Genomic DNA, 12,996 nt, shown 5'->3' on the forward strand with positions numbered 1-12,996 from the left:
AATATTTTTTTTCTGACCCTGTGTAGGGTCCTATAGATTTTGTTCAAGTTCAGAACAGTAGTCTCAAATGAGATTTATTTAACTTGATCTGTAAGCCAATGAATTTGCATTGCTTCGCTTTGTTATTAGGCCATGGTTATTTTGATTCATTTCTACGCTTGATTCTAGGAAAAAGAAATCAGCAGTACTGACATACGTAAGGCTAGGATTAAATTTTAATCTAATAAAGAAGCAGGAAAAACTTTATCCAAACTAATTTACCAACTTGTGCAATAGCTGCGTAACTGTTGAGGTGAACTTACACTGAACTTGGTCTGAGAATCTCTCCCAGAGGTTACATTTTATTTCTCAAGTTTTTAAAATGCTTCCTTAACTATGTGTGCCTACACCCATGGAGAGAAAATCCCAATTGTTGAAGTAATCAAAACACTGCTTTGCCAACTGTGGGTTGTTTCAGAAAAGCTACATCTATGATGGTGCTTATTCACTGAAGAAAGCAAGACTGCTTACTGTGAAGATCCTGTAAAAGTGAAGTTGCTCCCCCTGCCTCACCACTGTATATGTGCACAAATTTACTGTTATCTCTGACCAGAGATAAAGTTAGTGTGGAAGTATGTGTGGGTGCTTGGAACTAATTCCATCACTGTTAGCATGTTTGATGAAATTGTCCTTTTAAGCAAAAATATTTCTATAGAAGTGTACAAATCTTTTACCATTTAAAATTTCCACTTTTCTAATAATCTTTGTGTCTGAAAGACAAGCTTAGAGTTCTTGTCTGTTAATTTGCAGACCTAGTGTCTTATCATTTACATGTATCACAGTAGTGGATTAATTTGAGGAGAATCCAAGCATTAGAAGATTATACAGTTTACTTTAAGTCTGGTACTCATGATTAACCAACAAATTTGCGTAGATGTTGTTTTTTTGTTGTTTTCTTTTTTGTTAGGGGGATTAATGGGTGGAATTGTGTACTTCATGCCTAAGGTTTGTTGTACTGTGGTAATACAAAGCTTCAAAGTACTGAATGTTTGAATATACTTTTTGACTGACATGCACTTGAGTAATACAAAAGGTGAAGGTATGTTGCGTTTTTGTGATAGAAATCTCAATGTCGGTGTGGTGAAGGGGCAAGGGTCAACTCCCTTTTTACTTTAGTTAGAATAACTAACATTTTCAGTGTGATTAAGCTTCTGGCATCCATCTTCAGTGTGTGTATAGAGAGGAGATGACAAGATGTGGTATCACATCTACAGAAGTGAATTTTTCTCCTTTATAGTTTGTACAAATTTCCTCATTTGACCTCAGTACTGAAACCTTACTGTTCTGTTCCACAAGTCTGACTTGAAGATTTTAAAATACATGTCTTCATACATGTTTAAGCAGTGGTTAGGGTTTGCCTAGGGAATGTGTCATCATCCCAAGTTGAACTTACTTTGCTCAAGTGTGTCACTTAAATAGACATTTATTCCCTGCCTCACTAGCCCTTAGAAGTCCCTTTTAAAAGGAATTTGCAGGATACACAGTAGCACTACACAGTAATGATAGTCTCTTCTTGTCTGTTGCTTGACTTCTCCTGCCCTGATCTTTTGACAAATATATAAATAAACATCTCTCAACCACAGAGAGGCAGTTTCTTATCTTTTCAAATGCTGGCTATGAACACATAATATATTTGTGTTAATCCATGCCTTAAATATCATTCATCTTTTATGGTGGAGGAATACTTTATATTTGAAGTAATAGCATATCAGTTATGTTTCACCGAGTTTGTGAAGCATTTGTTATTCAGGTCAACAAATACTTCAGAATTTGTCAATATTTGTTTTGCTTTCTGACTGCAATATTTTTATGATAACTGAAGAAAACAATTAATAAAGAATAAGGAAAGAAATCACAGCTCAAATTAGTAGCTTTATTAGGCCTAATTTCAATGTTACTTATCATTAACTACAAGAATGCCTCAGAACCACTCAAGAATAAGCTCACTTGGGTTTTTATGAAACTATCATAGTATGCTCTGCAGGTTCCTACTGAATTATGTACTTAATATTTTATGTGGCTATGGGCAGGAGATCCTGCAAATTCAAAATCTTTAAAATATTTGTCCATATATTATTCTCAGGGCTCAGTATAGGGGCAAGTTTTTTTGTTTGTTTATTTTTTAAGTTTTTAAAGTGGTCTTAATTCAGCCATCAAGTGCTGCCTCAGTAAGCTTGCAGAAGACACCAAGTTCAACAGCAGTGTTGATCCACCTGAGTGTCAGAAGCTCTGCAGCAGGATCTGGACAGGCTAGGTTGATGGGCTGAGTGCAAGTACATGACATCTAACTAGGCCGAGTGCTGGATGCTGCACTTAGGTTGCAACAGCCCCATGAAGTGGTTTAGGCTTGGGGAATTGTGGCTGGAAAGTTGGCAGCAGAAAATAACCTGGGGTGCTGATCGGCAGCCAGCTGAACATGAGACAGTAGTGTGTCTGGGTGGCCAAGAAGTCCAAGCCATCCTGGCCTGCATAAAAAATATGGACAGCAGGATGAAAAAGGTGATTTTCCCATTGTACATAGCTCTGGTAAGACCAGTCTGCATCTTGAATATTGTGTTCAGTTTGAGGTCCCTCCATACGAGAAGGATAGCGAGTTGCTTGAGCGTGTGCAGAGAAGAGCAACAAAGCTCTTCTCAACAAAGCTGGTAAAGGGACTAGAAAACAGAATGCATGAGGAGCAGTGAGAGAACTTAGGTTGTTTAGTCCAGAGAGGAGGCTGAGGGGATGCCTTATGACTCACTTACATCTACCTTGAAAGAAAGTTGCCATGAGGAGGGTGTTGGTCTCTTCACAGGTGACAAGTGATAGGACATGAGTAAATGTGCTCAAAATGTACTAGAACAGGTTTAGATTAGATGTCTGGAGGGATGCCCTCATGGAAAGGGTGGTCATGCATTGGAACAAACTGTTGAGAGAGGTAGTAGGGTCATAATTCCTGGAGGTATTAAAGAGATGTGTGAATGTGACTCTAAGAGGCATGGTGTAGTGATGGGGAGTAGGACCAGATCAGTGGTTGGACTTGATGACTTAAGGTCTTTTCCAAACTGAATTTATTCTGTGATTCTTTTTTTTTTTTTTTTTTTTTTAAATGAATCCTTGCACCAGAGCTGAATGCATAGGACAATCTTTTTTACTTCTTAGACCTTAACCAAAAGTGTGTATTTTTCTGCTCAAGTGAAAACATTGTGGGTCTTTTTGAAAAATTGACTTGAGTTTTATTAGAAATATGTAATTACCTGGTTGTATCTTTTTAATTGTTTGCCTGATCTTTTTAGCCATGGGGTTCAATCTTAAGGAATTGGAACTTCTTAGCTGTGACACATCCTGGATATATGGCATTCCTGACATATGATGAAGTGAAAGCAAGATTGCAGAAGTACAGCACAAAGCCTGGGAGGTGAGAAGTTTGGCTAATTACAGCTTTCCAAATAAGCATACTATCTCTGAAGCTACATAGTTTATCTAAATTCATATTTCTAAACTGTGTAATACTTTTATATTACAATAATGTAGGAGTGAATTTTTACCTTTTTTTCTCATTAACAGTTGATCAGGTTCCTAATAATATTCTTTTACATACTTGGGATTTTATTTATACCAAAATATGTTTTTACAAAATAATTTAATGCCAAGTGCCAGAATTTCAGATTCAAAAACGGCTGGTTTTTTTTTGTTTGTTTGTTTGTTTTTTAAGATTTTAAGACTTAGGAGTTTTGTAACCATAATTTATTTTTTGTACTGTAATTCTTCCATTGCTATAAGGCAAGTAACATTTTAGTCGCCCATGGTAATCTGAACAAGTACAAGTAAACAGAAATGTATTATTGGAAAGCATTTTTTGGAAATATAATCTACTTTTAAAAAATTTTTACTAACAGTAAAGTAAAATTCATCTTAGACTAGTTCTACCTTTAAGTTCTCAAGCTTTGTTGCCTAATGTGTAACTTTCTAAATTTGCTGCAGCATCCCATGTGTACATATCCAAAAGCTCATCATTTTGAAACTTGTTAGAGAAATATAACAATAACGTGAGACAGTTATACGTACCTTCTGTACTTGGTTTCTTCTGCTTTTTTTTTTTTTTTTTTAGCAAACAGACTATCATGTTAAGTTACCTATCTGATCAAGCGCAGGTGCAAGAATTTTGTGTTTCCAGTGAGATAAATACTTTATCTTGGCACTTGTGAGCTATATTATGGACTTCAGATAACTGGGCTGATTTTTAGAGTGATTGCTGTACATTTTCTCTGATTAACTCTGATTAGAAAAGAGAAGTAATGGAGAAATTATCCAAAGTTGCTGTAACGTTTCGTGTAAGTATAGAGTTAGTTTTAAGATAACTTTCTATTTGAATACTGCAAGATGACTTCCTGAGTTGTTCAGGTGAAATATTGAATTTTAAAGATAAAGTGAAGGTACAAAGTAAAATTACATTTGTAATCAGTTTAAAACATTTTGGAAAGTACAAGTTCTGTTCAAATGAGTAGAATCTGGTTACTTCAATATAGTGTTGACTTTGTTTTTAAGAGCCAGAGGGGCTAAAACTTCAGAGGGGCTAAGATTTCTCATTTAGAATTGTTTGGGTATAAAGAAAAAATTGAGCTATAACTAAGAAAAGCTGTTTTGTAATATGAAATTGGGTTTGTGGTATTTATGGGATGCTTTTCTAAATGCAGTATTTGCATCTGACAAGGTGTCTGACATTGAAGAGATTAGGCTTCTTGGTAAAAAGAAAATAATGCCCAATGCTCTTTCCAGTAGTCTTCCTTTTTTTTCCTGCTGTATTCCCTGTCTGCATTATGTAAACTCCTAGATATCGACTGTACAATTGAGAAGTATTTGAACTTAAGTCTACTTGGGTTGATACTACTTAGTATTTTTTGAAGTGAAACGATACTTCTTCCATCCTGTTCACCAACTCAGGTACACCCAACATTAACACTGATAGTAGAGCAGTTTTTATCATTCGTTGTTTGCATTTCTGTTGCATCAAAAGGTGTTTTCTGTTTCTGAACAAACTTTCCATTGATTCGTATTCATGGCCTGTGTATGCTCAAATGGCTCGTGTTGTAGCTGTGGGGAGTCAGTAGTATAATATGCTGTCCTAGAAAAGATTTATGGTCTAAATGTATGTAATGTAGGACTATTCACAGTAAATGTGCATCTTTCACTTTGAGAAAAATCAAGCAAATGAAAATTTGCGTTGAGGAAGATACTGTTATCCTCTTGTTTATGGGGAACTGATGGAATAAAAGATGCTGCTTTATTTAAGGTTACGTGCTGAATTTGCCCAAGTCCATCTAATGCTGACTATTTATTCTTGTTTTATCAAGCTATATTTTCAGACTGAGTTGCACTCGCTTGGGGCAGTGGGCCATTGGGTATGTGACTGGTGATGGGAACATACTGCAGACCATACCTCACAATAAGCCTCTGTTTCAAGCTTTGATTGATGGCAGTCGGGAAGGATTGTAAGTACAAATTTCTGTAGTTACCATAGGAATTAAATCCTGGTTTTCTTCTTCTGTTGCTTCAGATGGGTAAATATTAAAGATCTTTGAAACAGAAAATCTAGATATGACATTTGCCATTTCTTTGGAGATTAAAGTCCATCCTTTTTATTCTTATTTCCAGGTAATTCCATTAACCAAAGTTAACGAAAGACTTATCTCATAGTGGATAAATTCTAGGAGAAAATAAAATTGGGTAGCTGTCACTTGGATTATTTCCCAGTAAGAGTCACAAATGCACTTAAGCTTATTGAGCAATTACTACTGGCAGTTACTCATATGTCTAGCTCTGAACAATGATCTGAAAGCCTTGCAATTGCTTTTTTATATATGGTGCAGCCAAAACATTTTCCAGGTTTGAAGGGTTTGCTGAAAAGATTTCTAATTATAAAAGAATCTAAGTTTATGAGAAGTAGGGTTTTCTTGTACTACATTGGTTGATGTGACACACAAATATTCAGCGTCAAAATCTTTTTTTGTTACATTTTGGTATATCCTCGTAATGATCATATATATGATCATAATGAATTTAAAAAAAATTGATCATTCCTCAAAAATTGACAAATTTCTTTGCAAAATTCCAGTTTTACTCAGTTGACTTTAATACATGATTTCATATTTTGGAAGACATCATGTTACTTTAGCTATTGCCTTTGTAAAATAAAACATACTTATTACAGTAGTGTTACTACTACACAATTTTTGCAATCAAAATTGGGCAAACAAAAACTGAAGCTGAGAATATTAATTCTAGATGAAGTGTTAGTGCCATATTTAAATATAGCTTTTTCATGGTTGGCTCTTAACAACCTGACTTTCAGGAAACTGTTTCCGAGTTTGAGGTAACATAAATCTCAGTATAGAACAACTCAATAATATCATTAACTTATTGGTTTCCCACAAGTTTGAAAAGCTTCCATCTGTTCTTGCCCTAAAGTCCAGTCTGCGTCTCAGGATTCTCAGTGTAAATTCTTATCAAAATATACAGATGTTCACGAATGAATGTTGCTATCTCTTGTACTGCAGTGGTTGAAATAGTCTACAGGGTCACTTAGCACTATGCTTGTGTTCTGAGATCACAACGAACATATCCAAGTATAAGTTCACTGTAAAATGAAGATCAAAAACAATATTGCATCTAGATGCTTCAAAAAGATGATCTGCTATAACTCATATGCATTCTGCTGGTGATTACGATTGTGATGTTAACATCTTTCTAATGCTTTTATAAGTGAACTTTAGCATGTAACAAAATTAACTTGTAGCAGTTAGTTGCACGCAGGAGTTGAAAAAGATGACTAATCTTGAAAACGGTTATGCATTTTAGTTAATGACTGCTGTAACTTATACTGCCTCTCTGAAATTTCATAGGCATTATTTATGTAACAAAGATGAAGAAATGTGCATATTTATAACAATTTCTTTGTGATACAGCTATCTCTTCCCAGATGGACGAAGTTACAATCCTGATCTGACAGGATTATGTGAACCTACACCACATGATCACATAAAGGTCACGCAAGTATGTTGCACAGTTTATCAGTTGTTTTTTAATCTTCACTTCCCTTAGGATCTCATCTAGTAGCGATAATAAGCTTTTATTAAAATGTGAGAAATGAATTCATGAGAGTGAAAATGTGTTGTTGATAGAAGGGCTTAGATGAGGAAGAACTTAATAACCATTTAAACTCTAGAGCCAATGATGATGCAGACAGTATGCCTTGGAAAATTTTGTTTATTCTAAGGCTCATCTATGTGAGAAATGAGTTAATGGTTGTTAAAGATTTTTCTGATATTTATGTCGTATGTTTATGTAGCTTAGAGCTTACTTGATAACAGCATGTAAGTGTAAAGGAATAAAATCAAGATCAGTTGATAGCTTTTAAGCCTGAATAAGTATGCTACAGTTTGTTGACAGATCCAGGAGGAAAACTTTAGTTTATTTGTTTAAAAAAAAACAAAACCACAAAACAATTCCCTGGTCTCTTGTTTCTTCTGTTTATTGTGAGACTTAAAAGAGAGATCTATGAAAAGCAACAGAAATAATTAAGTGCCTAAAGGAACTTGCTTTCCAGAGGGCAGACCATCTAGATGTTTGTAGTCTTGTTAGGTGATGATGTGATATAATACTGTGCAGATGTTTGACGTTCAAGGAATAGGAAATAACTGTCAAAAGACAAAGGCTTCTTTAAAAATGGTGCTGAAATTAATACTAGAATGTTTAGGTATGCAGTTGCAGAGTATTCATCTTTACAAAAAAATACAGAACGGGGTAGAGACAGAGGATGTCTTCAAGGAAAGACATCAGGCTAGATACAACTCTTTAAAACTGTACTGGTTTTAGATGGTCTTCTATTTCATCAGAGCAGAAGGGTGATCTGCTGTAATTTAGTGTAATTGGGAGTATTTTAGAAATATTCATTTCTTTCTGATATCAAAAAAATACCATTATGAAAATATTTTTCCAAAATATCTGTTTTGAGAGAATTCCTACAAACAATTACCTGAGGAAGATGTAAGCCCATTCACCATTCTGCCTTCCCTCTTTTCCCTCCAAACTTAGAATAGTAATGAAAGAGATATCAGATATGTTGCACAAAAAGTTTTTCCTTACAAAAATATTATTCTTATTTTTTCTCAATGATTGTCCTGTTTTCTGCAAGCCAGTCATCCAGTATTTTGCGAATGAATCCAGTTGATTCTGAACTTGTAGTGAGGAGGAATCTATTAGTTAATGCTCAAAGTAATTCAGTCTGAACTACATGAATGCTTCCTTAAACATTATCTAGCTGCAGTAGTTTAAAACTGTCAGTAGGAGTTGATTAAACTTAAGATCGTATAAAACTAGCTCCAGATCTAGATTGCTGCAGATGGATTCTTTGCAAGAGCTCCACCATAAGCATCTTTAGTGCACACTGACTACAGCTACAGATATAAACTGTATTCTCTTTTGCCTGACCTCTTCTTCTTTTACTGAGCAGTAGCTACTTATTTTCCTGTGACTTTGATTATTCTTACTTTTAGCTTTCAGAATCTTTTTTTCTTTTCAAGACAAAAAAACTTTCTAGAAATGCTTTTCCTAAGTCTAGATGTTCTAGACTTGAGTTTTTACCTATTATTTATTTTGCCTGAAAGTCTTCTTGTACCTTATTGTCGGTCCTGTAAGGATATAAAGTGCTCAGTGATCTATTCGTGACTGTTGCTGTGTAATCTTCCAGGGATGCTCTTGCCCATACTACCTTCACAAGGGTTATTTACTTTAGTGGAAAACACTACCCAAGCTGTAGGTAGAAATGCCTCATTTGTCAATTTTGAGTCCAGTAGCTTTTGTTAGTTCTAAACTCATAGAATAAGAAAAAAGAAATCTCCATTTTGCTTCCATGCAGCACTGAATTTCTCCCTTTGTATGTGTTCCTTATCTTTCTTTTAACTGCAACCAAGGAAAAGCAGGCTGTATGCTTTGCATCAATATAGTACTTAAAAGTTTGACCAAAAAAAAAAAAAAGGCACAGATTTGTTAACTTGAGGAAGAAATAAAGTAAGTAGTATCAGTAGACTACCTGAATATTAGTAGAGTGGGTTGGAAAGTAGGATTCAGAGAAATGTTTGCCACTAATAGTGCTGCAGTATATTCTTTATAAAAAAATTGCAGTAAAGAAATAACTTGACTTTCTGTTGTTACAGGAACAATATGAATTGTACTGTGAAATGGGTTCCACTTTTCAGCTATGTAAAATCTGTGCAGAGAATGACAAGGATGTAAAGATTGAGCCTTGTGGACACCTCATGTGCACCTCTTGTCTTACGGCATGGCAGGTACAGTCATAGTTAAGTTAGAAGTAGATGGAAATCTCTGTTACATCTCTGTTTACGGTGGATTTACTGTTTCTACTCTTTTAGGTACACAGCAAGAGTGTTCAAGGTCTTACCTATTTAAAATGATATATATATTTAATTTACTGGACTAAAATCTATTAAAAACGAAGTTTTAAGAGTCATTAAAATGTAGATTTGTAGACTTGCTGACTTGTAGACTGACCATTTTCTAACTTGCTAATGTGGAAATAATTTTCTAAGTATCTTCAGACAATGACAGATGGACTCCTGATCTAGTTATGCCACCAAGGTCACTTCACAATATGTTCAAGAGGAATAAGAGGACAGGAAGCAATCAGGAGTGAATGATTGACCAGACAGGGTTTTATAATGAGACAGGGTGTCTTCTCTCAGAAGAGGAATTGGTAGTAAATGTCACATAAGGCTCAATGAAAAATAAGCTTTAGGATTCCTGTGTTTTGTGTTGATAACATATAAATCACTAAACCCACCTAGATTTTAGCTGATTCTTGAGGTAAGAGGCTCAACAGAGAGAAAAACTGTGATATCAATGTCACTTACAGAATATTTCTGAAAACATATAGAATTTCTTGTGACGCAGGTTTGGATGTTTTCTGTCATGTATGTGAACAAAACTTGCATTGGCAAGCCAACTCAATGAATCAGAAGTATCATTTGACTTTTTCTTTTATTAGCAGTAAAGCTGTCTGAAAAAGATTCCTGATTTTTAATTTTCTGTTGTTTCTCTTTCTGAAATTTGAATTTGCTCCAAACACAAACCTTTCAAGTTCCCCAAGACGAGAAGTTCTCATGAAATTCTTTTACACGTGGTCATATAGGAATTTGTTTCATTACTAAGTAGCAGCAGAGAGCAGAAAAAAAGATATTCCTGAAATGAGAAATAAAAATGGAATTATTTCTCATTTCAGGAATACCTTTTTTTCTGCGCTCTTACAGTTTCATTTTTAATAATAAACAGACATCTAATTATGTTCATCTTTGAATTACAAAATTCTAAAATTGTGACATCTGTAGCTATTTGGTTATGGGGTTTTTGTTGTTGTTCTGTTTTGACTTAACTTCTTAGAAACTGAAGGTCCTTGCACTTTTGATTGCTACATCTCTGATGTCATGGTAGCAATAGATTAATTTACAGTGTTGAGCTAGGTATGTGCTCCAATTCTGGACACTCAAGAAACTAATGTACTCGATATTTTGGTTAATGGCTAGGAATTCAGGAAGAACATGACAAAACATTTTAGGCTTAGAGAACTGACCTTTTCAAAAGCATCAAGCTTCATCAGAACGTTACAGTCAGTGAAAATTGGCCAGGTACATTTTAGATTTCATTACAAATTTAACTTTTGTATAATTAGTGAGACAATGAAGAAATATTGCACTGTAGCAGCACCAGCTGTTGCAGGCTTCTGGGATACCATTTAATTGCCAGCATAATGCCTCATTAGATATGCCTCAGCAGTCCAATACAGATGTTTTCACTAAGTAGAAAAAATGTGTTATTTAATAAATTGAGTAAGCAATATCAGATCTGCATAGAATGCCAAGGATGATTCAGTGTTGTTCACCTTTAGGGAGATCAATTTCTCAATTAAGTCTTGGTTTAACAATCTTACTTTTGTATTATGCAATAAGATGAAAATTTTTTCCTAAGGAACCTCTTCTGTAAAAACCTACTGTTTTGGTCTTAATGCTAAAAGCATATGGACATATGTACTGTGTTGTAAGGTTCACAGTAGCTACTTTCTCCATGTTCTAAAAATGTGGGCAAAACTATGTATTCATATAGAATTTAGCTCTCAGTTTTAATTTCATTATTCATACTGTTGAATATGAGTCTGCTGTTGTTGGTTACTCAGTGTGTTTTGACGAATTTGTAACTATTGAAAAGAGAAGAAATTGCTAGTACACAGCTATTTGAAAACACTGATACAAGACAGCCTTGCAATTGCAAAGCTCTGTGCCTTATCTATACAGATATTTCGTTTGGTATTTTTGTTGTTGTTTCTATTTTGTTTTTGAGGATTTTTCTTTGTTTTTTAATAACATCGTCCATTAAAATGTATGAATAAGGGAGAATTTCTGTTCCCTTGACAGTGATTACTTCAGTAGATCCATAAAACTTCGATGTATTTTTTTTGAGGTAATCATAAGTGATGTTGACTGCTTCTTTGTAATTAGGATGCAGCAGTGCTAGAAGTAGATTACAGGGATCTTTGCATACAAAACGAAAATCCAATACTAACCCTGTAAATATATGTGATTGTTGTAAAGAGATATCATTTATAGTTATCTGGCCCCAGTTCTTCCACAGGCTATAAAAACACCAGTCAGTTCAGTGGGAATTGTTAAGTGTTCTTGTCAAGTGTCAAGAAGAAAATAATACTGGGAAAAAAAAAAAAAAATCTGTCAATAAATTATATATTTATTATTATATAATAATTATATAATATCATATATATAATATAATAAATTATATATTTATTATTATATAATAATAAAGAGAAATCAAAAAGCTGTGCTTGCTTGATGACATTTCATGACAGTTTACTTTAGACATTTTGGTAGGTTGTTTAAAATTTATTTTTTTTATTTTCATTATAGAATCATAGTGCAGTTTATTTTGAAAGGGGACCCTAAAGATCATCTTCTTCTAACCCCTATTACGTGACTATGAATATGACCCAATGTAACTTCTGAATTCAGATTGAATTATTTTGATCTCTTAAATCTTCAGGGATTTTTATTAATTTATTTATTTTTATGTGATTTTTTTTATTATTTGGTTGGTTTTAGTTTTATGTTTTTTGTGGTTTATTTTTTTTGTTTTGTTTTTAAGATCAAATCAACATGGTGCCTATTCATGGAAAAAAATACATATTTCTGAAATGGATAAAAATAAATACAAATATGGCTGCTTGAAAATCATTTAACACGTTATACCCCTTAGAAATTAAAACTCAAGTGATTTGTTTTTCTGATAGCAAAGAATCATTGAATTGTCTATGTTGAAGTAGACCAGGACCGTGAAACCCAACCTGACCTCCAAGTAATATCACTAAACCCTTTGTGCCACATCTATACTTCTCTTAAAAAATGTGTGAAGACCGTTCTTTGCTTTACATAATTTGATGAAAATGTTATTGAGTCCTGTTTTGCTATTTAAACATCAAGAAAGTTTTCACCCTTAAAATTCTGAATGCATATTTCTGAATGTTCAAGATGTACTGCGTAAGGGTTCTTCAGAGAATGAGAACTGCACACCCTGAAGCTCATTGGTATTTTCTAAATAAAAATTAAAACCAAATATTTTGTATTTAATATAGGAGAGATAAAATAAAATGCATTATCTCTATCTGCACACCTTGCCTTTATTCTTCTGAAGAAGTATGAAAATTGTAATTCAAAAAGGCAAAATTATTTTTTATGCTCTGTAGAGATAACAGTTCCTTTTTGGTTAGTTATTTTTAAATGGAATGTAGTGATTGGAAGATAGCTTTAAAAGCACGATCATTTTACTATTAGCTGCTGTGAAATATCTATGAAACTTGAAGAGACCCAAGAAAGGGGCATTTTTGTATAGAAAGGTAAT

The 12,996-nt window shown here is 34.0% G+C and overlaps 1 protein-coding gene across 1 annotated transcript in view; it reads left to right on the plus strand.

The window, feature by feature from the left end:
* The window catches only part of CBLB (Cbl proto-oncogene B), a gene marked incomplete at both ends in the record, with an annotated part of 121,953 nt that overhangs the window by 77,633 nt on the left and 31,324 nt on the right, over nucleotides 1-12,996 (plus strand). Inside the window, 4 exons of the mRNA XM_079549727.1 lie at nucleotides 3,315-3,436; nucleotides 5,373-5,510; nucleotides 6,984-7,071; nucleotides 9,234-9,365. Of these exons, the coding sequence (XP_079405853.1) occupies nucleotides 3,315-3,436; nucleotides 5,373-5,510; nucleotides 6,984-7,071; nucleotides 9,234-9,365 (480 nt within the window). The remainder of the gene's footprint in view (nucleotides 1-3,314; nucleotides 3,437-5,372; nucleotides 5,511-6,983; nucleotides 7,072-9,233; nucleotides 9,366-12,996) is intronic.

The sequence above is a fragment of the Tetrao urogallus genome (assembly GCF_951394365.1).
Source record: "Tetrao urogallus genome assembly, chromosome: 1".
Taxonomy (NCBI): domain Eukaryota; kingdom Metazoa; phylum Chordata; class Aves; order Galliformes; family Phasianidae; genus Tetrao; species Tetrao urogallus.